The 24474-nt window shown below is 42.9% G+C and overlaps 2 protein-coding genes across 3 annotated transcripts in view; one reads left to right on the top strand and one right to left on the bottom strand.

Moving 5' to 3' along the window:
* JARID2 (jumonji and AT-rich interaction domain containing 2) overlaps positions 1-16015 on the top strand; it is a 202837-nt gene extending 186822 nt beyond the window's left edge. The window contains exons 13-18 of the mRNA XM_048940166.1: positions 2120-2225; positions 3032-3214; positions 8938-9068; positions 11017-11200; positions 12608-12715; positions 14426-16015. Of these exons, the coding sequence (XP_048796123.1) occupies positions 2120-2225; positions 3032-3214; positions 8938-9068; positions 11017-11200; positions 12608-12715; positions 14426-14602 (889 nt within the window). The 3' untranslated portion in view covers positions 14603-16015. The remainder of the gene's footprint in view (positions 1-2119; positions 2226-3031; positions 3215-8937; positions 9069-11016; positions 11201-12607; positions 12716-14425) is intronic.
* Positions 15794-24474, bottom strand: part of DTNBP1 (dystrobrevin binding protein 1) — a 62239-nt gene continuing 53558 nt past the window's right edge. For both annotated transcript variants that reach the window (XM_048940167.1, XM_048940168.1), the window contains exons 8-10: positions 22357-22512; positions 20415-20558; positions 15794-18000 (exon numbers count right to left, since the gene is read on the bottom strand). In XM_048940167.1, the coding sequence (XP_048796124.1) occupies positions 17753-18000; positions 20415-20558; positions 22357-22512 (548 nt within the window). In that variant the 3' untranslated portion in view covers positions 15794-17752. The remainder of the gene's footprint in view (positions 18001-20414; positions 20559-22356; positions 22513-24474) is intronic.

The following is a 24474-nucleotide window of genomic DNA, read 5'->3' as shown; positions in this document are numbered from 1 at the left end:
AAACAGGAATAACTCAGAAGAAAGAAGTAAAACTACTTTGTCAAAACTATTCTTCTGTGAGGCTGCCAGGCTGCGTTGTCAGACTGATCTGTGTTAGGAGGTATCTTCAGAGCCCATTAAAGAGCAAACATTAAAAAGAGAAATAATGTTGTTTGCCATGACACTCATAGGTCTGTACTGGCTCCTCACTTCACATTTTTGATAGGTACATCAAGATTTGCAAGTGAACGAGCTGGCAGAATATGCCATAGCTCAAAAGGATTTGAATTCCTTCAGTCCTGCCAGTGGTGAGACAATACCATGCATTTCAGAGCTGCTCCTCCTCTTCACACATCCTTTCTGTGCATTTTCCTGGGCCCATGGTTTGAGGAATTACAAGCTTGAATCTCTAGGCTGTTCCCACTGTATTTTCTGACTCTAATAGAGCCTGAGTTTGAATTTAAAGTATTTTAATCTCCATTAAAATGTCTTGTTCTTGTGTAACTAGAGTAATGTTCTATACGCATGCAGCTGTTCTGCAGCGCTCACTGTTGACAAGGCAGGTACTGAAAAGTATTTGATACACAGTTTGCCTTTAAAATAGCTGTTGGGACATGATAAGGTTCTTCCACTGCACTGCTCTGAAATCCTAGGATTTCTTAGCAAGGTCCTAATCAATGTCAGTACACTTGTAAGTAGTCAGTCTATGTGTGCCTGGGCAGCTGGCTCATTAGAGCCTGTGTTGCAGCTACAGTAAGCTGTAGGAGCAGATATTGTCATATCTTCTGGCAGTCAGCTTGAAGATCAAGAAAGAAAAGTCAAAGTAATCGTAAGTACGGTGAACAATAATGAGATGTTCCAATCATAGGAAGAACAGCCTCCTATAGATTCATCATATGATGCGTGTGGAGTTGATATTAGTGCACATCACAAGCAAACATCCTGACAAGGTCTGTAAGGTTGGCAGAATGAAATTGGTGGTGAGACCTGGACAAATGACAAAGGAACTGAGTTCTTTTCCCCAAAATCTTTCAAGATTAATTCTCTTCCACTGCTTGCCAAGCCTGAAATAATGGCTTTGTTGTGTGAGTAGTGTGGGGGCAAATGGACTCCAGATTGAGGTCTTAAAGTTTGAAGTGAACTCTGGTAAGTCTTGATAAATTAGGCAGTGCTTTTTATTTGCATGACCATAACAAATCTAAAGAAAGGAATGTCACAGATAAACCCTACCATGGCAGCAACTCAAGGCAAGTTTGGCAACCCCAGGATTTGCGTTGTGTTTCCAACCAAGCTGTGCTGCTCAGTTTACAGTGGTCAGGCATCAAGTGCCACATCTTGGGAACAGGCATTTCCTGGCTGGCCATCAGTAAGACTCTTCCAGTAGGGCGTAAGCAGGAGTGGGACATTGAGTAGCAATGAATTGTCACAGTTTTGCATCCCTGTTTCCAACTAAGTAGCAGTTCTCCAGATGTTTGGAGCCAAATCCTGACTCTTCTTTGTTACTTTCTGTCATTTCTGGGAAGAGAGCACAGAGAGCACTGCAAGTTAGTTGACTTCAGAGGAGGACGTGCAACTTTACAATATACCCTCTGGTTTTAAATCTCTCTTGCTGTTCTGGCTGCTCTTAGTCAGGTCTTACATTTGTTGAAAGGGAAAAGATGTGAGATTCGTTTAGTAAAAAAGGAAAGAAGGCATTAGGCTATTTAATGTACTAACGGTGTGATTTGTGGTTTCTTGATTGTTATGAACAGAAATTGTTTGTGCGCACATAATAAATATCATCATTTGTGATAAAAGAGTACATATATCAGTGCTGAAGAGATGCAAACTTCTGCTCATAACGAGGTGTTCCAGTGCCATTAAAATGCTCACCATGCTATTGCTGATTTTTCTGCTCTGATTCTATAGAACGCTGAATTTGGGGATTTTTGTGTCCTTTGGCATCTAGTGAACACCATCAGACTGAATTTAAGCAAACAGTTTTCCATTGATCCTGAGTGTTTTGCAAAAAAGATCTGTGTGGGAACGCCTGTGTTTAATTTCTTTCTTTTAATCAATGTCCTGGTCTAAATTGCCTGTTACTGGGGACCGTTATTTATTCCACAGTAAATCTCTCTCTTTTCCTCTGACAAAACAACAGGTATTGCATTCCTGCTGCGGAGGAGAACAAACTTGATGATGTGGTACATACCCTGCTGCAAGCCAATGGCACTCCAGGGCTGGAAATGCTTGAAAGTAACGTAATGGTAGGTTAACACTGGGGGGAGATATTCCCAGTTGAGAATCCAAGGGTAATAGAAGACCAATGTTCAGACTTCTTTTTTCCACTTTACTTTGCATTGACACTGTTGTGAAAATCTGGACATTTCACACTGGCATCTTTTTTTTTTTAAATAAAGCTCATGTGTTACAACATTGAAAGAAAAAACAAACATGACAGAGCTGTAAATGTCCACTTAAATGTTGGCTGTGATGTATTTAAATTCACAAAGTGAGTGCTTTGTAATCAGTTCATCTGTCATGGCTGACATTTTACGGTAACAGACATGGATGGGAGAAGCCAAATACTTTGAAGGATTTCAAAGTGATTTTTTTGGCTCCCCTGGTTATTGTATAGATTGTAATTTCCATTTAGTGCATTTAAGAATAAATTTGGGAGTCCACAACAAATTCCTTGGCTGTCCTTGTGAACATCTCTAGCAGAAGTGTAAAAGCAAGATGGATCCAACGACAGGTCTGTCCAAAAAGAGAAACAAATGGCCTGCATTACTTTTTACAGACAGCATGTTTTTGGTCTTCGTGTTTTGGGGTTGTTTGGCAAGGGGAAGCTTAAACTGTTGGTTTCAGAAGAGACACAGGTAATTCTTACCCCAGATACCTTAAATTTCTGTTTGCATAGAAAGGAAGAGAGAAAGGAAACTGAGCAGAGCCGTTAGCAGAGCGTAGCTTTTCTCCAGAGCAAGTAACACGTGGCAGTATCAGGGAAGGAAGAGATTAAACTGTATGGCAGACTTCTGACTTTCATTTGTTCACTGCTTTTATGTCTTTCCAGATCTCCCCAGAAATCTTGTGTAAGGAGGGGATCAGGGTGCACCGTACTGTACAGCAGAGCGGGCAGTTTGTTGTCTGTTTTCCTGGATCCTTTGTGTCTAAAGTGTGTTGTGGCTATAGTGTTTCTGAAACAGTGCACTTTGCTACCACCCAGTGGACAAGTATGGGTTTTAAAACAGCCAAGGTAAGTTGAGAAAGGGAGTTAAGATGGATTCAGCACCCTGCCATCTAAAACAACAGCAGAACAGACATTCCAGGACAGATAGTGTTGATACTAGTGCAACTGTGTCTATTTTTGTGGAGCGTTGAAAAAGGGAAGAAAAAAAAACACAAACAAAACAACCCTGAAGGCATATGGTGACACAGTGTTTGCAGAAAAGCAAGTGAGTTAATAACTGCTAACTAAAAACTTCTGTATATTTAAAAAATCAGAGGATTGTTACGCCTGCAGACCTGTTTGCAAGGAAGCTTTTCAAAAATCCCATCAGAGCTACTGACAATATATTGTATGATGCTTACTACATTTTTTAGGTGATGTTTTCTAGAACCATTAGAATCTCAGGTGCAAGTATCTGGATAACTGTGCTTATTAGCTTTTATGGTAGGCAGAGTCAGTTAACACTCACAGCTGTACTGCTTGTCTTTCTCTGCCCCCTTTATTCAGGAAAAGCTGTTGATCAGGGCAATTTCACTTTTAATCGACTTGAAAGCTCTTAGGTTCTCTGACCAGCCCAACAGATACCAAGCTGTATATAAAACTTCCAATCCCTTTTTCACACAACTAACTGAGGTTGACTGTCTGCAAAAACAAACTGCCAAACTGCCCAGGAGTTGGTTTTTTTGCTCAGTTTCTGTGTTCTGGGACAAACAATGTACGCGGCTAATTGTGTGTCCGACCTCCTCAGATACACTGTGGGTTACAGATGCTATTTTGATCCTGTTTTCTAGCTAAGCCAATAGTAAATTATTATTTACAGCTTCAGACCAAGCGGTTAGAAAGTAATTTAATATAATATGCCCACACCTAGGTTTTGGTTCTTCAGAGTTCATGGATTTCTTCCAGCCTGGCTCTACTAACTGTATATTAACTTACTTTGAAATAAAAGTTATTTTACTACAGATTTATTCTGGGGAAGGTGGGAATTGTATATGTGTGTAGGTAAGGAATGAGAATCCTGAACTAACCTTTTGTGTCTGAAGATACACTATTATATTATCTTCATATGCTGTATTTATTGCTGTACCGAGTACTTGTTCGATATTGTGAAAATGCTACTCTTGTGAGACAGAAACCACTATGCAGCAATTAAAAAGCTCTTCCTGGTGCCTCAGATTCTGAAGAACAGTTTCTTTTGATTAACTTTTAAGAGCTTTGCACTGGGTAAATATGATATGACTGAAAATCCAGCAGATGCTTATCTATGATAACCTTGGAAATTGAAGTCACAGCTCTTACAAACTTTACAAGAACCACAGATGTGTTTATATCAAAATAACTCTGGAAACACCTACCACATTGCTCTTTTCCGTCTTTCTTTTCCTCCTCATCTTTCTTCAAACTCTCCTATGTTCTCAACTCTCTTAAGTTTTGGAAATTCTTCCTTTGGAAGTTCTGCCTTTCTCAAGGCACTTTGCCATTTTCAAAAGCTGACCGGGATTACGCTTTTCAGAGATGATGAAAAGTTCTGTGTAATGAGCAAGATTCCCCTTTTGGACTGTTAATGAACTCTGACAAACAACTGCACCCTACTGTCTTTCAGTTCTGGACAGCAATATTGACAGTTTTTAGCTGTTTGATATATTAACCTTGTTTTCCCTCTGTGATACTGTGACTTGATTTTTATAGTGACTCTTTATATAACTAAACAATGTTGTTTCACTTCATGTATTGAATGACCGCTCAATCTTCTTTAATATATGCAAAAATGAAATTCTGCATCTGAAATTGCATTGATTCCAGTTCATAAGGACTTGGGATAATCGTTGGGGTAAAGGGACTTTGTGTAAAGCCTCGTGTAAAGGAACAGACAGGTTTCACCAAAGATTGATTGGCACGAAATGTCAAACCAGGTTGCTGGCTTTGGAAAAGCACCCAGAGAGCATTTGAGATTTTAAACTGAGGAGGAAGCTTAAGGGTATGGAAGAGTTTGTTTTTTAATTGCAAAGGGGTAACTCCAAATAAGGCACTTTGCAGAGGCAGTAAAATTCACTTAGGAAAAAATAGGAAAATAGGAAATCGGACTGAATAAATGCCCACTTGTCTGGAGGCATGGAAATGAGTTGGGATGTGCAGTTTTTAGCAAGGGTTTTGGTAGCACAGGCCAGAAACTTGGTGGAAAGAAGAGACTTTGCAGGTAGTGTAAAACAAGAAGTGCATAGGAGATGGAGCTAGTCGTCCTATTGGAGCAGTGCGGCTGTTAAACAAGAGGGAGCTTACAGTCAAACCAGATGGGTTTCGCTTTGTCATAAGGGATATATAAGGAATATATGAGGGATATAACTTCTGAGCACTGATCTTCCAGTCCAGAACACTGTGCTCCTGATTGTCCAACCACATGCTGGCAGGGCCTTCATGTGTTTCCCTCCAAGCTTTTAGTTTGGGTTAGGTTTGTGTTTTTAAAACACCACACAATGATCACTCCTTGATTTTTGTCACAGAGCTGGCTTAGCCTGAGCAGATGAGGTTGCCTTCAGATGAAGCAGCAATGAAGGAGGCACTCCAGAAGTGCACTTGGCGACCAGCAGTAACAGTGGTATGGCCTCAGGATTTGGCTTGACTGCTCTGAAGTCAAAACATCAGGCCTTCCAGGCACATTCCTCTGTGTTTTGGGGTCCTTAGCATTGGTCATACTGCTCTGCACATCCACTCCTCCTGTTCTGTGGTGCTCAATAGCACAGACGCAGAGTGTGTCAAAAGGAGATGGAACGGGAAGCACAGTGATAATGGAGATGCTGGTGTCCCTCCCCAGCTACATAATGGTGGTCATGTTCAGTGTGAGATACCAGAACCAAGTTGGCTTCAAGGAGCAGTTAGTCAGGAAACCCATGTGAGGAGAAGCTGCCATCTCATTTCCCAGCAGTGTTGGACAAACCTTTGGTGGTTCAGAATAGCTCTATTAGAAAGCTGCTCTGTGATGGTGAGCAGACATTACAGAGCTTGAGAGAACAGTAAAAACGAAAATATCCACTATTGTGGTGTTTCATTTCAGAAGACAGCCTTGCGTAAAATCAAGGAAGCTTGTTAAACTGAGAATGCAGCAAGAAGGATCAAGTGTTTGCATGCAGCATAGAAATTGCTTTAAGATGCTCTATTAGAGGGTCACAGCACAACATATGCACATTGCCTAGCAAAAAAACAATTTCAGAGGTCAACCCCCCCCCACTAAACTTGGCATGGCTATACACTGTGAGAAAGGAGTCCATTTGAAATAGGACAAAAAAAAGCCTCCCTTTTGTGTCCAGAAGTTCAAAATGCAAATAACACAAGTGCTCGCCCACCCAGAGCTCTAGGAGGATGAATGTAAACACAGACTAATGCAGGCCAAAAAGAGATTCTAAAGAACAACTTGCTAAAGGCGAAAGGAAAAGAAATACATAAAAGAATGAGAAAGGGGCAATCAAATGCAGCTTTTGTAGAGAGTTCATGCCCTCCAGGCCTTGAAACTTTTTGAAGGGTGTATGGACAAAAGAGATGCAGTTGACAGAATCTGGTAGTGTTCCTGCAAGATTTTTGGTGAGGTTCCTCAGAAAAGGCTTTTAAAGAAACTAATCTGTCACACAAAAACTAAACTGATGTAAGGATAAGCAGGGGATGGGGACACGTGATCAGATCTTGCTGTGGAGGGAAGGCTCTCACTGTGCCCCTCAGGAAAACCAGTACAGCTCAGCATATCCATAACTAAGCTAGAGTAGGAAGTGCAAAGCAAAACTGATTTTTTTATACTGAGGATGTTAATGTTACTCTAACAGCAAAAATTAAAGCAGTGGGGTGTTACAGAGAGACTTCATGAGACTGAGTGGTCTGAGTACAAAAATGGTGGATGAAGTTCAGTGCTGATAAATTTATATTAATTACATGGGAGTAAGAAAATAATCCTAATTTGACAGACACAGTGATGGGCTCTGAACAAACTCCTGTAATGAGGAAAGAGTTTTTTGGCTTCCTGCGTAACTGTTGGCACAGTGCTCCAGAGGAGTTTAAAACAAAACCTATATGTTAAGAATTACAGGAGCAGAATAGAAAACAGAGCAGAAATGTTGCTCTGCCACTGCGTAGACTCACTGTTGGCCGTGACTTGAATACCATGCAATTCTGAATCACTAATTGCAGAAAGAAGAGACTGGAACTAGAAAAAGTACAGCAGAAACTGATGATTAGAGTTTGAATTAGCCCTGTGTTAGATAGAAGAGCATGGAAAATTGATGAAGAGAAGCAGATCAGAGCAAGACCAAATATGAAGTAGTGGGGAGATGACTGTGATTATGTGAATGTTCAGTGTCTCTCATAATATTAAATAATGTAATTAAAATAAATGATTAGGCAGCAGGTCAAGACCAAGCAGAACTCTGTTTTAAAATACTGTGTATTTCAGTACTGTACTGTACATGGATTCAGGAGTTCAGATAAAGGCACAGATGCACTGAGTTGTGTCACAGAACAAATGTGGTGGCTCAGGTCCCTGCGCTGCTAGCCAGCACAGCAATACATGCCCTTGCTGTGGTGTTCTGCACTTTTGGTGGCTGTTCTTAAGCAGCCCCACACAATATACAAAGCAAATCCAACACACAACAAAACTCCCACAGCTCCCAAAAGTGCAGCTGCTCCAACCCCAACCTAGCTCTGCCAAAGAGAGTAAATACATTGTGAAGAACACTTCTCTTACCTGTGAACATCCTTTGGATGCTTTTGTGTCAGCAAGGGTTATTAATTCATCTTAAGATAGATCTTGCTATCATTGCCATGCATGCAGTCTGTGCTGTTATAAAATGGTGCTGACGAAAGAAATACAAGAGCACATGAGAGGATTAAAATAGGGTTAAAAGTTTGAGGTTGAAGATGAATCTTTTCTGTTTGTGATGAGTAGATGCTTAACTAGTAACAAAATGGCATCTTCACATTACATTCCAGCATTAGTGTCATTTGAAGATTCTCAGGCTGTGTAAGACAACATATGCCTCTTCAGACATAGGGAAACTTCAGGCTTCTTCCAGTTGCAGAGTAAATCAAGTAATTTACCTACATAAAAAATACAAGAAGGGCTGAAGCTACCAAAATCACTTAGTTCGCTTTGATGGGGGCAAAAGGTCAAACTTGCAGCTTCTACAGAGAGCAGCTGATACAAGGTAGAACTCAACAGAAGTGAAGCTCTCTCTTCTGCCAGTTGTCTCCTTTCCTTGGCGTCTGCCTGTTCCGTGGCTATTGTCTGTATTTCTTAACCATCTGTGGTATCCTTGCTCTCAAAGATGAAGAGTGATGACAGTCTTGTGCCTCCAGCAGGTCAGAAGCGATCTTACCTCAGTTGCTGAGTAGCAGTAGTGCGTTGCACATGAATGCATTTGGTTTAGGTGTTAAGTTTATTTTGTGGCATTGGTTCACTTTCAAAGCACGTGCAGAAAATCTCTTTCCTTAGTCCTTCCAACAGAAAGAAGTGGTCCAGTTCAGCAAAGCATTTGGGTACTTGGCTTTCCACTGAAAGGTCTGATTTATAACTAGCATTTATTTCAGTGCAGAGTTGGTTGTAAGCTGGCTTTCAGTTAGGAGCATAAACGCTTTGCTTGACTTGGACTACAGAAAACTTCTACTTTTTGTTCTTTTAGAAGGCTACTTTTTGCTATGCTGAATTAATCCTGGATAACATTTTTGTTTTCGAATTTGCTGAAGGACTAATTTGGAACTTTCTGTCTCAGGAAATGAAGAGACGACGTATAGCCAAACCATTTTCAATGGAAAAGTTGCTTTATCAAATTGCAACAGCCGAAGCAAAAAAGGAAAATGGACCGACTCTGAGTACGATATCATCACTTCTTGGAGAGCTCAGGTAACGAATTGGGGCCTGTTGTACCTCTTTTCTTTTCATTGACAGACTCCAATTGTGGATAATGTAAGTAACCATTTTAGGCACGTATCTCGCACCTACTTAACCAAGCCAATCTATCTGAAGACAGCCACATGGGGAAGAAGCAATTTCCTTGGCTGATGTGAGGGTGCCCGTGGTTAGGATGTCTTACTCTAAGAATTCCATACTTCTGGCACCGTCAAAGAATTAAATTACGGATTAGCTTGGGTTTTTATTTTGCTGATCCTTGGTGCTGAGAGTCAAGATTTCCTGATGTGTTATGCGGGCTACATGGTGCCAAGCAGTTAAGTACCACTTAGTTTTTAACCTCTTGGCACCTGCAGCCACTGTCAATCCATGCCAGTGGTGTGGGTTTTGCAGCAGGAACCCTTGTCTTCAGCGTCAAGATTGTACACTGAAGTTGTAGAATGTACTTTGTATGCAGAGATGTTTTTTTTCTTAAAGCAGTCAGTGAGCAGCTTATATGCATTTGAACACGTAAGAACAAAAGCTTCACGTTCCTTTTTCTCTCCACAGTGAGTAAGGAAACATGTTTAGGGTTTCTCTTAAGATAGGTAAAATAGAAAATATGATGTTGCCTGGCTTCCTGTGTAATGTTCTTCTCTTTTGTTCCCTACCATGTAGTTGCTACCTATCTTTCAAGTTTGTGACAACTGGTACTCGAGATGCCAAGAAAGTTTTGATGAATGGAATCTACAAACTGTATTTAACTAACTAGCATGTTCATTTGGAAAGTTTCCAGTGACATATTGAAGGGGAATACAGCCCATGTGTTGTTTTAGTGTTCAGAAAGAAATACAAAGAGGTGTGCTGACTCCCCCTCCCAGGTGTGCTGACTGCTTTACCTGCAGCTGGTTCCCCTGCAGGAATTATCACTTCCATGTGCACTTTTTTTCCTTGAAGAGGAAAAGTCTGCAAGTGTGAAAGGTGAAACAGAGATGTTGGTGCTCGCTGTAAGAGATCACATCGACCTCTATCAGAGTGGTTCTCAAACTTGTTCTTATACTGAGGTTGGAATTCTCTGGAGAATATCAGTCCTTCCCATGGCTGCTTATGTAAAACAAAACCCCAGACCTGAAAAGCGCAACCAAAGCGGAGCAATGCACCATATAGATATTTTTTTCTCTGTTCTGTTTTGCTTGTTTGTTCTGTGTCTCGCTGCCTCCTCTCCCGACCTGCCATGCCATTTGCTTAGCATGGCTCTCCACCCATCTTCGGCTGTGTCTATTCTCCCCTTCCATCTGCTCAGCTCACTCCACGCTGCTGCGGCCCGACCTGCTCCCGCAATGCTGTACAGTTCCGTACAGGACACGCTGGCCACCTTGCACACACAGCGGGTGGAGGGCGGCCTGAGGGCTCAGTGGTTGTTCTTAGTTGATATCTCCTTCTTTCTCCCCTGGGTATGCAGCAAGGTCTTCGTCTTTTGGCACAGCCGCTTGCCCTGCTCCCCCTTTCCTACCTGAAGCACCTCCTGGCAGCAGATCCTTGGTTCTCTGGCCTCCTGCTGACGGTGGCTGTGTTACTCCTGGGGGCAACGGCTCCTCCTCCTCAAGGTGGCTTTTGGCAACTTCAGGAAAGGCAGCCGTGTTGTCAGCCACATGGCTCAGCTCTCCACACGCCCCGGGCACCCACCGACCTCGAGGAAGTACTCGGCAGCCCCCAGTGCTTTGTGGAGCAGTTTGAGAACCACTGGCTTGATACAGTGGTCACCTTTTGCAGTTAGGCAGCATTCCTGTGGTGCTGGCTGGCTCTCAGCATGCATAGGGTATGGCACCAACCTCCAGCAACACTCAGGTCTTTGCTGTGTGCAGTTACGATTTCACTGACGATGGTGGTAAAAGGGTGACTGTGGTTGGCTTTGTGGTGCTACGAGGAACTACTGGTTTCTGATTGCATCCAATGTTCACAGGGACACGGAGCTGAGGCAGCGGCGGCAGCTTTACGAGGCAGGTCTCCACTCCTCGGCGCGCTACGGCAGCCACGACAGCAGCAGCACGGCGATGGATGGAAAGAAAAAGCCTCGAAAGTGGTTGCAGTTAGAAACATCAGAGAGAAGATGTCAGATTTGTCAGCACCTGTGCTATCTGTCCATGGTGAGTACAGTCCTGAGCCGCTGCTGTGGTACTGTGGCCCTCTGTTCTCTTTATAACAAATTGCAGATTGTAAGCGTTGGAGAGAAAATGCATGACTCCAAGGTCATCTCAGGCACATCACATAGGCTGCCAGTGTTGGTTGTGTCACCTTAGGTAGCAGTGACAGAAGATAGGGGTTAGCTTCAGCTAGCCTTCCCCTGTAAGGAAGGAAGGACTGAAGGAGCCATCTGAGCCACTTTCTGACACCCACAAGCGTGTCTGCACTGCAGAAAGAGGTAATGAAGGTACCTGTAGGTTGCCAGTAGCAGTAAATCATAGCACAACACTTCCCTGGATGAGCAAGCAACAAGAATGTACGCCCTGAGCCACAGGCACACAGCCCATGTGCTGGTTGCCCCGTATGTCCCCTATTCATTGAGCTGAGATGCTGTTTGACAACCTCTGTCTGAAAATGGAAAGTCACACATTTAACTTTGTCAGAAGCAGCTGCCTACTGCTTGTAAAGGTGTGCTGGCCACTGTGGCAATCGTCAGGTTCTTAGCTGTATGCAGAACAATCAGAAATATGGCAATTTCAATATAAACACAAAAAGCCCTTCCTACAGCTCTCTGCATGCATTTAATGCCAAGAGTAAACATTTAAATAACTATGATACGGCATCTCCGTATTCAGTCCTTTTTTTCCTATAATCTTTGGGTTTCTTCCAACATAAATATTATTTTTTAATGGAAATGCAGTGTTAAATGATGAGATGTAGCTGTTTCTCTCCCTGGGATAGAATGCGCTGTTTAGAGCAGCACTAGTTTGAAGTAACTTCAAAATGAGTTAAAAAACAACAAAAAAACTGAACCAACCAAAAACTCTGACTCTGATCAGCTTGCTGTGGAGACAATGAAGTGATGTAAATGTAATCAAGGAAATGATTTTACTTTGTCATTCTTAACAGCAGTAAGGGACAGGAAGGCAACCAATTCCCTTCCAGGCTGAACTTGTAGGTGTGGCGCCAGCAGCTGAGTGTGACAGTGTGACATCCGCTGGCTCAGACAGCAACTGGGGGTCCTGTGGCCACACTGCTGGCTTTGTTTGGATTCAAGGCAGCGTTTAAAGTGATGTGAAACTGCTGCTTTCAAGAAGTTTTTAGGACACACGTTAGATATCAGTAAGGCTTTACCCATGCAACATTAATTAGATTTATCCTTCATTGCTACTGGTGTTTTTTAATTGGTAAGCATTTGCCAGCATTAGCACTCAATTCACAACGTGTGTGCATCTTGTTTACTCCCCCTCTGTGCCGATTTATAACGATATACAAGCATAATGATACCTCTCGAAGGAAAAGACTGTGGGCATCACCCGGCTTCAGCTTGGAGCTCACTGCATTTCCCCCACCTGTTCATATTTTGGTAGGTTGTACAGGAGAACGAAAACGTTGTCTTCTGCTTGGAGTGTGCCCTGCGGCATGTGGAGAAACAGAAGTCTTGTCGGGGACTGAAAATGATGTACCGCTATGATGAGGTTTGTGCAGTCGTCACAGCTTTTCTCTTTTGCTGCTGTTTGAAGTGAGCTCACAGAGTTCTTGTTGGATGAGAGGCCCGGTGATGGCTTGGGGTCAGTGTGCAGACAGGTAATGAGCACAGAACTGATGGTGGTGATTCAGGACTGTGCCTGGATTCCAGGCTAATGCTGCATTGCGGTACAGTCAAACAGCGCTCCTTACGTGCCTGCTTAGCACCATCTGTAGAAAAACTCTGTTTGGGGGTGGGATGGACAGAGGAGGGGCTGTTTGTTAGCTTGAGACGTGGGAAGGGACAGAGTGGGAGAATTTACAAAATTGGCTCTTTGGGAGCAGTGCTGATACAAGCAGCTCTGAGGCGGATGTCTCAGCAGCTTCTGATGTGCAAAGAGGTCCAGAGGGGAAAAAAAACCAGAAGGTTTGGAGAAGTTGTGCCATTCTGGCTGGCTTTGGTTTTCATTCTGGGCTCCATTGCGCTATCAGGTGCTGTAGCTACAAACAAGTACAGTCCAGGATGTCCAGGCAACAGAGAAACTGGCTTTGTAACATGGTAAATACACTGAGGAGCGCCAGGAGACTCCTCAGAAATTTAAATGTATTTCTCTAATTCTTGAGCTTATTTAGGCTCTTACATCCCGGGTCTTCACAGAACTGATAACTCTATTGAGGTTTTCAAAGCCACTCTTAATCAGCACCACATAAAGTAACGACTGGTTTTATAATTACAAAGTAGGGATTTGGGGCTGCAGTGGGAAAGGAAAAATCTCTTCTTCAGTACTGGGTAATATTTCTTCCCCCAGTGAAAAGACTCTCTCAATTTCGGCACTTCTGAAGGATACTCAGTGTATGCCTGGTAGATGTTACATAATTTTTTTGAGAGCTGTGAATAGGGAAAGAGAGAGAGCCTGCACGTCAGATGCCATCTGTTAAACCTATTTCACTGTTAGCTGCGCTTTGCTCACAACCAACTTCTTAAGATTCCTGCCAGGAGGGGTCCATCCCCCCCCCCCCAGATTTCACTGAACCACTGACTGCAGTGAGAGCAGGAGCGGTGATGCAGCGCAGGCACTGAGCTGTGCTGTTCAGGGACTTCCTCATTCTTACTGCAGAGCCATGGACCTGTAGCCCTTTCCCTGTGTGGCACCAAGCACTGGCCTGGAGCACTTGGGGCATGCAGAGATCCTACAAAGCAGTAAAGCAAAATAGCATCCTGTAACAAATGACAACAATGTCGATAGGGAAAAGCAGGACTTTCTCGTGAAGTCTTAAATAGATATTCAGTAAAGAGCAGATTGTCACCTGCAAGCATTGTCACCTGCGGATTTAAGTTCATGGTGTTTATTGCTTTGTTCAGCAGTGGTTTTAAGTTGCATCTGTAGCAAAGTTTAGGCTCTGCTGAGCTGTATCTGTGCAGCCCAGAGCTCAGCCCGGCGCAGTCCTGTCACCCATCACTGACTTTATATTCAGAGCCAGGAAACTACAGCACGGGCACCACTCTAGGTACATGCAGTACTTCTTAGCCAAAGCCCACCTGTGAAATAGTAGCATGTGGTTGTATGGGCTGCTGTGCAGTTAGTTAGCAAAGCAGCAGCTGTTTCCCCCTGCTTCGGTGCCGTCAGCCAAAGGACGGCGCTGCACCGCTCTAACAGACAGAAGCACCCGGAAAAAGGAAGGATGCTCACTTGTGTCTTCTTTTCACACTTCCTGAACAGGAACAAATAATCAGTCTGGTCAATCAAATCTGTGGAAAAGTATCTGGTAAAAATGGCAGCATTGAGAACTGTATCAGCAAGCCCACACCAAAAAGAGGACCTCGGAAGAGAGCGACAGTCGACGTGCCATCATCCAGGCTTTCATCCTCCAGTTCATCCAAAAGTGCTTCAAGTTAATCCTGAAGATGCCAACACTCTCATTTTGTCAATTTATATATATTTTTTGTAATTATTATACCATAGTTTGGAGTACTTGCTGTAGAATACAAGCTGTCTTTGCACTAGCTCTAAAGAAGATTTTCTTCTGGTTTTAGAGAACTAATTTTGTTTTAGCATTAAACTGTTGAATTTTTTTTTTGTACTTAGGATAGATAGATACAGCAGTCTGATTTTTTTAAACTGCCGTACGTTCACTGTTTTAAAAGCGGCGAGAGGGGCTGATAAATATTAATTTGTATTGTCCCCATGGCTGAGAAAATAAAGAGCCTTTTTGGTAACTGTGAAAAAAGGCTTTTAACCCATTTTTTTGACTAGGTTAAAGTTGGATGTGTTTTCTAATTTGTTCTCCAGTCATGTGAGCAGATTTTTCTAGAGCGAAAAGGGATGGGAGACAAAAAAAAAACAAAAAAAAAAAAAACAAAAAAAAAAAACTTGAAAGAAATTGCTTTACTTTGGCTGTCTTTTATTCTGTCACAGCAAGCGGAGTTTTGTAATTTTTTAAATTGGAGAATACACACTTTCTTTGGGAGGTTATGGCAGCTGAAGATGGACTTTGTTTCCTAACTGTAGGCAAAAGGAGGAGAGTTGGAGTATGTTCTCTTTTACCAGCACATCACTATGCATCTGTTTTGAGGGGGAAAATAAATAATAAAAAAAAATAAAAAATAAAAATAAAAAAAAAAAAAAGGAGGAAAAAAGACTGCCTGCCTTGAGGAGTCACGTGAGGGAAAACTGTGCCTGATTTCATTAGGAAATCCATTCTGTTATTTTTTGGTGCTGTTGGCTACTTTATCAAAAACCCTTCAATAGCATCCTTAAAGAAAAAAAAAAAAAAAGAAAAGAAAAAAAAAAATAAAGTGATTGAAGCCATAAGTGCTTCTTTTGTCATAGACGTGCAATCTTTTTAACATTCCATTTCCATTCCACTGCTGTGTTTCACACCTTTGCACCGTCGAGCATTAATTTTTGTTTCGGATTCGTTTCATGACGCGATCACGTTTAGAGCCACTAGCAGGTCTGCGTATTTCTTTTGAATGTGAAAATGCATTTGCTTTCATCTTGTCTCTTTTTTCTCTTCATGTTGTAACAAAAAATCACACCTTTTGTACATATGCCTGTAAATTTTTTTAAATACTTGAGCCTTTTCTTGGGGTGGGGGGAGGGGCGGCGAGGAGACGAGATGAAGAAAAGCCTTACGTTTCACTTTCTTCATCGGTTGGATTGGATGCTTACAGGGTTTTTCTTGTAACATTTATAAGTGCTGCTTACATCACTGAACAACAACAAAAAATAATAATGGAGTAGCTGTTGCCCTTTTCTGGTTGTGTGTACAGTATGTGTGGAATAAAAAAGGGAAAATGTTTTCACAAACTGTTTTGTTTCGTAATTGAATTCAGCGATACCGTAGCTACCCATATTGCACTGAGCTTGCCAGTGGTGACTGTCAGGAAAGTCCTATACTACGATTTGTTGGTTGTTGTTGCAGAAGACTGAACTGTTTTGGAATATTTAACAATAACATAAACAGAGTCAAGTGTTTTCAAATGTGGTTGTCTGGTTTTTATGGCCTTGCTGTGTACTTTTTCCCTCTTGACAGTAAACTTCTGACTATGGCTTACAGTTTGACATTTAATTTATTAGCGCTGCTCTGCTCTCTTTCCTTGTAAGGAAAGACTTCATGTTGTTTATTGCCAGTTTTTTGTTTACTTTCCAGGTTTGTACTACGAGGTTTAATAAAAAAACAAAACTTTTTTGGACATTTTGTCTGTCTTCTGGAAAGTGAGTGAGTGAAGCGAGCTCCTCCAAGAGAGCTTTCTTTTCGACAGCGGCCTCATTGAATGCTAAGGAGGGATTATTTCTGCTGGTAGGTAGCGAGCTCCTAGCCAACATGTCCTGCAAGTCAGGGGACGGAGACACAGCGAACCCTGAAGGAAAGCAGCCTCCTCCCAGTGGCTCTCTCTCATCTCTCATCTCCCTCAGTGCCCACCACTAACTGCCGGGGTCTTGGGAAGATCTGCAGCACAGCTCCTCCTTTTACTTACGCCGCTTCTGATTACATCCCTTCCCTCAGCACGTGAAGAGCGGGAGCCGGGAAGCTTCTCAAAGGAGAGCAGATCCCTGCAAACAGAGCGCGAGACTTGACAAGAAACAGGAGTTAGGTCCAGACCACAAGTGCAGAGAAAACGACTGCAAAAAAAAAACACGAGGGAATTAAGATGACGACCATACATCTTAAATCTTGTACAACGTATGCACTTCATTTATAGTAATTTATTCAGCTTTATTTCCCTGAAATTGCTGGCTTGCCTCAGTGCAGTCACACAGATGTTACCATGGAAAAGTAAATTCCACTGGTGCTCAGGATAAATAACCAGTTTTTCTGATTGCTGCATTAGCCTCCTCTGTACGCTGTCATGGAGAAAGTACTTTGGGCAATCAAGTGAAAGACATGGTTGGGATAGAAATACTTTATTTTATGTCGAAAGAGGAGTAAGCTTACACAATGCTACGGTATCTGCTCCACGAGGAGTATAACACTTGCATACGCACCTCTCCTCCTTTGAATTTCTCTTTTTTCCTTAACACCTACGATAACTAAGTCGGTCCTGAATAAGAAGTGTGAGATAGTAAGTGCTGCTGCATCAGTAGACAAAAGCGGTAGGCAGACAGTAGGTAGCAAAGAGTAGAAAATAGCTTTCCATTTTGGTTTGGATCTTAAACCTTCAGGTGCAGCAGCTGAAAACATGCAGGGAACAATTTGGGGTCAGCATTATACATCAAATGGAAAGATTCCCAATCAGCCGTTTAAAGGTTAGCGGTCGTAGTAACTTTTATCTTTCCCCTTTACTTCTTTTATACATAGTATATACAAAAGTTTCACTGCTCCCCTGAGCCCCAAGACTACTGTTAAAGTGTGTGTGCTTTAGGCATATTTTTATTGTTAAAAACCAACCTCCACCTGACTGGCAATTCTGTAAAAAGGCTGCATGTAGTACTAGTAAAAAGGTCTGGCTGTTTGGATTGGTTAGCAAATTGTGACACAGGCAAGCTCCTCATTCATTTGTTCATTCATTCAGAAGTCATTCTTAAAGGATATGGTTTTAAGATTCAAATAGTTTGAGAGTCACTTTCATCACTAACATCTGAAGCACCCTTTCTTTCAGTGACAGCAGCAAGAGCAGTGTCCACTTGAACCTCCTCTTCATCAGACTGAACGACCGGAGATTCTCCTTCGCTCGCCTCTTGGCTGGCAGAATCAGTGCAGGTGGATGACAGCGAAGACAGTTTGTGGCGTAATTCGGACTGGCTCGGAACCTGAAGACTGATCTCATTCACATAGGTGCTGGAGTCAGGCCCTTACAGGTGGAAAAACAACAAGAAGAAATAAGCTGTGGCTCAGCAATGCAATGAGAAGTCACCGTGTTAGCAGAGCTCAGAGTTGGCTTATGAGTTGCACTCAGGCTCCTCTGCTCCTTTTGATGCTAAAGAAACCTCCCAAGACACACAGCTGCCTTTTGGCTTTTCTGACACTGCTCTCAAATATAAGCTGCAGGTTGATTTTTGAAACGTTTCTGATGGTGCACGTCTCTCGCTCATTCCAGCATTTTAGTACTCGAGTTTGAGTTTTAGAAGAGGGAAGGAGCATTGTCATAACTTACATCCAGTTTGCCTGTTAGCCAGGACCATTAACCTTCCTAACTCAGGCTATAGCACGTGCTGAGAATCATCACCAGCAGGAAAACCCTCCAAAAATACCTGTCCAACCGAATGACACGCAAAAAATAAGTGGAAAACCACAAAAACCTGGAAGGCAGACAATAAAAACAATCTCCAGATTTGACTAAAAACAAAGATACAGAAGCACCTCAGGTACTGTGTTTGGCTTTGGGCCCCTCCCTACAAGAAAGACATTGAGGCCCTGGAGCGTGTCCAGAGAAGGGCAACGAAGCTGCAAGGGGTCTGGAGCACAAGAATTATGGGGAGCAGCTGAGGGAGCTGGGATTGTTCAGTCTGGAGAAGAGGAGGCTCAGGAGAGACCTCATCACTTTCTACGACTACCTGAAGGGAGGCTGTGGTGAGGTGGGGGGCTGTTGGCATCTTCTCCCAGGTAACAGCAATAGAATGAGAGGGAATGGCCTCAAGTTGCATCAAGAAAGGTAGAGGTTGGATGTTAGAAAAAATTTCTTCTCCAAAAGAGTGGTGAGACATTGGAAGAGGCTGCCCAGGGAGGCGGTGGAGTCACCATCCCTGGAGGTTTCTAAGAAAAGGGTAGATGTCACACCGAGTGACATGGTCTAGGGAGGTCACAGGCATGAGCTGATGGTTGAACCAGGTGATCTTAGTAGTCTTTCCAGCCTCAATAATTCTGTGATTCTATAACACTCTGCCTTGCACTACAGCACGGCAGAACTCCTTTTGTAAAGTTGCATTATAGCTCAAGGAACTGGGAGTGGGATTTTAAGACTGCGCTCCCTCTATGCTGTGCAAAAAGATGTCTAAGCAAATTCAGTGCAACAGTGTCTGCTTGCAGTTTGAGAGTTCGTTCTCTAATGCTACCTTACATCCTCCTCTGGACATTTCCTGGCAGTAAGTAAGGAAAAACGGAAAAATCTAAGCTCTCTTTTTATATGATCTGCCAAATAAATCCCTTTTTGCTTTATACTTAGAAACTGTTAGGTCACACAGCTTCAGCACTGAGGAACCACAGTGAGAACACAGTACTCTTAGGTAAGAATTTTTTTAAATAAACGTTTCAAGAGGGTGTGGGTAGAAATGAGCTGACCACACCACCTCAGCCCTGCTCAAGGTCAGATGCAGAGCAGCTCATACTACATCGCCCTACAATGGACCGCTCAGTCCCAGCAAGTAACTGAGCTGAACTGTAACTGGCAAACCACTGTAGAAACATCCGGAGGCAATAGAAGCAAACAAATCCCTTCTGATTCAGAGCGAAATGAGTCATCTGGAGTCACAAAACAGGGTTCACAAGACAATGTAGGAGCAACAGCTGTAGAGGAGCAAGGCTGCCCATTCTACCTCTGTGTTACAACTGAGTGCTACAGAGCACCACGCACTAGCACATTACATTAAGGTGTGTATGCACAGGTATGCAGCAAATAAACATACACTGTACACACCGTGACACTTGTATCACAATACAAAACGATCACAGTTCTTTTGAAGGCTGATACATTTTAAATCAGCTTAGGCAGAATGCAGAATGCAGCAGGGTCTGCATTTCCTCACTAATGCAGTCCTACTGTCTGTTGATGAGACAGGAAGACCCAGAGCCCCCTGAGCCAACATCTGCCAGAACCAGCATGGGGAACGGCCCTGACTTCTGGAATCTGCACACACTCAAACAGTGATTAACTCAACCAATGTATGAACTGGATGTCTATCGAAAATCAGCCATCTGAATGCAGTTTTTGCAATGAAATATAAAAACCTTTGGTAGTCACATTCGTTACAGCATCCCCTATCAACTTTTTATCAGTAAAAAGGCAGCAGGAAGCTCTATGCAGCACATCCCCTGTCCATATCTTAAGAGACAAGACATTAAGCTGCAGTAAGCAGGCAATGAGAGCGACAGGCCAGGAACACCACACAGCTCTGCAGCAAGCTCTCCTGTGTTGCAACTCAATACAAACATCCTGAACAACACCAGTGAAAAACATTCAATCTATGCAATGTTTTATGAGATAACATCATCCATTACAAACGAGAGCAATTCTTGTGATTAATCACTTTGGCAGTACTAGGAGCATACCCAGCATGGGAGAAAGCATATTATTGTCCTCGCCTCCTGAGTTTAAAAAGACATCGAGTGCTTCTTGGTCAGACATGTCCATTAGGTCCATCTGTTCCAGCATGTCCACATTCACTTCCATGGAAGACATACTGCCAATTGGTTCTGTAGTAAAAATAGCGCAGTGAGCAAACTGGCCATCAGTGACATGATGTTATTACCTATAAGGCTTTAATTGCTGCTATAATTGTACACATCAGTAACAATTAAACCAGATATGGAAGGAGCGCGGGCAGCAGATAACTGCTGGGCAGCAATCTCAGCCCGAATCAAGAACTCTGTGCAACCTTCGTTGTGAAACTAAAAATCCATTACAGCTTTTGCAAAACAAAACATTTATAGCAACAGTGCTTGCAGCAATAGCTTCAGAAATGCTCTCAGGTGAGGCTCAGGGACAAACACTGGAACTTTCCATTTTGCAGCACTCCTTCCCCCTTGCCTCAGCCAAGTGTTTTTAGATCAAAACCCAAGTTTGAGCACACAATCTCTAGGCATCAATGGATGGGGACATGGAAACTAGAAATGAGGATTAATGTTAACGGAGCAGCCATTCTTCCTCATTCTATCAATTCAGTCTAATAAGTGGCAGCAGCGTGCACAACATCTGATGCCCAATATCTCTCCAGGCATGGGGATTTCACAGCATTAACACCTCAAGATTCTACTTCTTACTGTCAGTATAAAACTGACTATTCACAGGGGAATTAAATGCCTGGATAAGCATCTTCTTCCTTGAATAATAAAGCATACAAACACAGAATAAGACTTTTCAGGGGTACTCAAGATTTAAGTCTTCTGGCTGCATGTGTATTCACAAATATTATTAGCACTTTAAAGGTTTATCTAAGTGGAACAATTATTCTATTAAAGCCTTCATACGTGAACTGAAATAAAATTGTATCATAGTGTTCTTCTTCCATACATACTGTATGTATGGGAACTGCTGAGTCACAGCCTGAACCTCTGATTGGCCACCTGAGACAAGCAATGGGTCAGCTGTGGGAGCACTAGTAGCAGTGCCCATTGACTTTTAGCATAATGGATTATATATATACACACATATAGGCATATATAAACCACACAAAACCTAGGACATACAATCTCAATTTTTCCCAGACAATCTAGAGCATGCTGCAGGTTGGCATTTATAGCATTTGTGCAGAGAAACTGAAATCCTGAACTGTGTTCCCTGCTCCAGCATTACAAATGACAGCAGATCTGCTCCTGAAGAATGGACAGAGCTTCCATGTTTTTCCTGCTACGTGAATGATTTATCTCCTGCTTTCTTTCCTGTCCTACAAACATTTTGGCCCAACAGATGGATGCTTCCCACACAGAACTGTCTGTAGTCTACAGCATTCTTGTCCTTTAACTAGCTGGGAGATGCCAGACCTGAGTCATCTATAATGAGGAGAAAGCTGCATTTACATTTCCTGTATCCTGATCACATACTCTGGAGATTTCATAGATTTCACAAGAAGCTGCCATCTGGGAACTGTTTTTGAAAGACTACACTGAGCTTTGCCTGCATCTTAGGAAACATTTCTGAGGCCCTTTCTACCAGGTGATTATGCCAGACTTCAGCATCGTGACACAGGTGCCCACCTCCACCCATACCTTCAGAGATATGGGTGCACTCATGAGCTGTAAGGAACAGCACCATTTCAGAAGTGCCTCAGCACTTTGCATTTTCTCAAATAAGCAGATTGACTTTATTAAGCATCTAGTTCCTCTGGGACCCAAAGGTTGTTTCAAAAGCTTATCTAAATTTTCAGCTTCCCCAAGGAAGAATTTAGGCATTGCACTGCTTCAGCTGTAAGTACCCATCGCTGGCTGTGACCCTTAATCAACATTCTCTAAGCTGCGAGTTTGTGGATCACACCTGAAGTATTTCAAAACTTGCCTCGTCTCTCTGCTATCTGCAAGTATCCTGTAGAAAGGTATTGCTCCATGTCCTGCTGGAAGGCTTCTTCAAAGAATTTCTGACGTTCCTTCAGCTTCATCTGCTGGGTGTGCTCCATGTCCAGAACCTTCTGTGCATGTTCAGCATCCAGCTCAGCTGAGCATAAAGCAAAGAAAACAAACAAATCAGTCATGTGCGTGTCCCCCAGCCTCCTGGGATTTCAAAGCCAAGATTAAGTTCAATAGCGACAGACTGTTACTACAGACTGTTAACAGAGGCTGTCATAAAAGGACATTTCTGTGCTTTGCAGCTATATTTTGAAGCTGACAATAAGAATACTATATCACGCAGCGTGATCTTAACATTGAAGTGATATCATAACTACATGGAGGCAACACGCAGATTTCTTGAACCGTGTGAAGCTGAAAACACCATCTACCAATACTCAGGATGTCAGAACTGGTAAATGCTGATCTTCTGCTATTGTATATGTTACACACACACAGGAAAAAATACTTTAACTGGGAAGTTTCAGCACATCTCTGAACACAGAAGTGCACATACGCAGGTGTGTGCATATCTGTGTGAGATGTTCTAGTTCTGTCAGCCCCCAGACAGGCTGAGAAGAGAAGCTGAAATGTATCCTAGGTGCAGTGTAGAGGAGCTGCTTGGGCTGACGTGACGTACAGAATTAGTACTGTTTTCAATGCCAGCATTGCACGGTCATTAATGTCAATACAGAGCCTCCTCTGTATACAGCAGCCGGTAATGATGGTGCCAGAGGATGATGACACTGACACCAAAGGAGCAGAGCCAGTTGCCATGAGTTCCTAATACTCTAGCAAAGAGAAAGGGGCAGCTTTTGTACAGACACACAGCAACAGCCAGATTTGCTTACACGTATCTAATGCTGGCCTCTAGCAGCTCCATCCTTCTGTGGAGAAACCAATACTAGCCTGACTATCAATGGAAGATCTCCTGCCTTCTGTTTTGCCCTACAGGAGTCACTGAAGGGCCAGAGGACATACGAAGAAACAAACTATGTTTGGTGAAGAGTAACATTTTCCAGAATAAGGTCTTAGCTACTGGAGTACAAGCTCCAGCCTATCAAAACATGCTTTAGCAGATCTGCCTTTGGGGAGAAATACAAAAACTGAAAATGTTCCTCTCAGAGCTCTCTCTCCGTGTTTCCAATGTGCTCTCACAAACTCTCTGCTCACAAGAAGGAGCAGAATTCGCTGTGGAGTGGCTGATGGAAAGGGCAGGAGTGGCACAGAGCTGCTCTGCCCACCAGGGAGAGCTCCATAAACAGCCAGGTACAAATCCTGGCTTCCATGCATCCTGCAGATGCAGCCAGAACATGGCATCCATACAGGCAAACTCTGAAAGGGCGTAAGGTTGACTAGGGTGAGCACTGCATCAGTGCTCCAGGGAAAATGCTACATTAATGATATTTCAGAACGTGGCATTCATTAGGAGCATCCACCATTACGGAGATTACTATCACAATGCAAAAGGTGTTTCACTGCACTGGGCAAAAACATCAGAGCGCAGTAATTCCCTCTGTTGCTGCATCACGGTCACAGGTCACACACAGAAGCTGCAATAGTTGCCAAAAGGAGCTATAAAACCAGACTGACAAACCAAACAGCCATTAAACCATCGGTAAATAAGCTGAGATCTTTTTGTTAGCAGGAATTTTGGTAGTAAAACATCAGTATATTACAAGGAAAGCATTTTCCTTTAAGTCAACCCATCTTTATCATCAATTACGCAGTTGCGTACAATGATTCTACATTCCCCGGAGCGATCTGGGGATACATTGCTCCTCTACTGCAACCCTGCACGATAAGCAATTATTAATGACCCTGCGGATGATGCAGAAATGTTATTCAATTGTAATAATAAAAGCCAGCGGCTCCCACCGGCAGCAGAAACGTCCTGTCTGTCTCGTAATACAATCTGACAGTTCTGCACACTATCTGGGTACATCAGGGTATTTTTAACCCCAGAAGAGAGGCAGTATCCAAGCAACACATGAGAATGGTACAACTTCCCTCGCACCAAGGCTCTCAGCTTTTGCCTTCTCCCTGAGATGTACTGTGTACTCCCACCGTT

The sequence above is a fragment of the Lagopus muta genome, chromosome 3, assembly GCF_023343835.1.
Source record: "Lagopus muta isolate bLagMut1 chromosome 3, bLagMut1 primary, whole genome shotgun sequence".
NCBI lineage: Eukaryota > Metazoa > Chordata > Aves > Galliformes > Phasianidae > Lagopus > Lagopus muta.
Note: the sequence above shows the minus strand (reverse complement) of the source record. Positions and strands in the feature narration are given on the sequence as shown.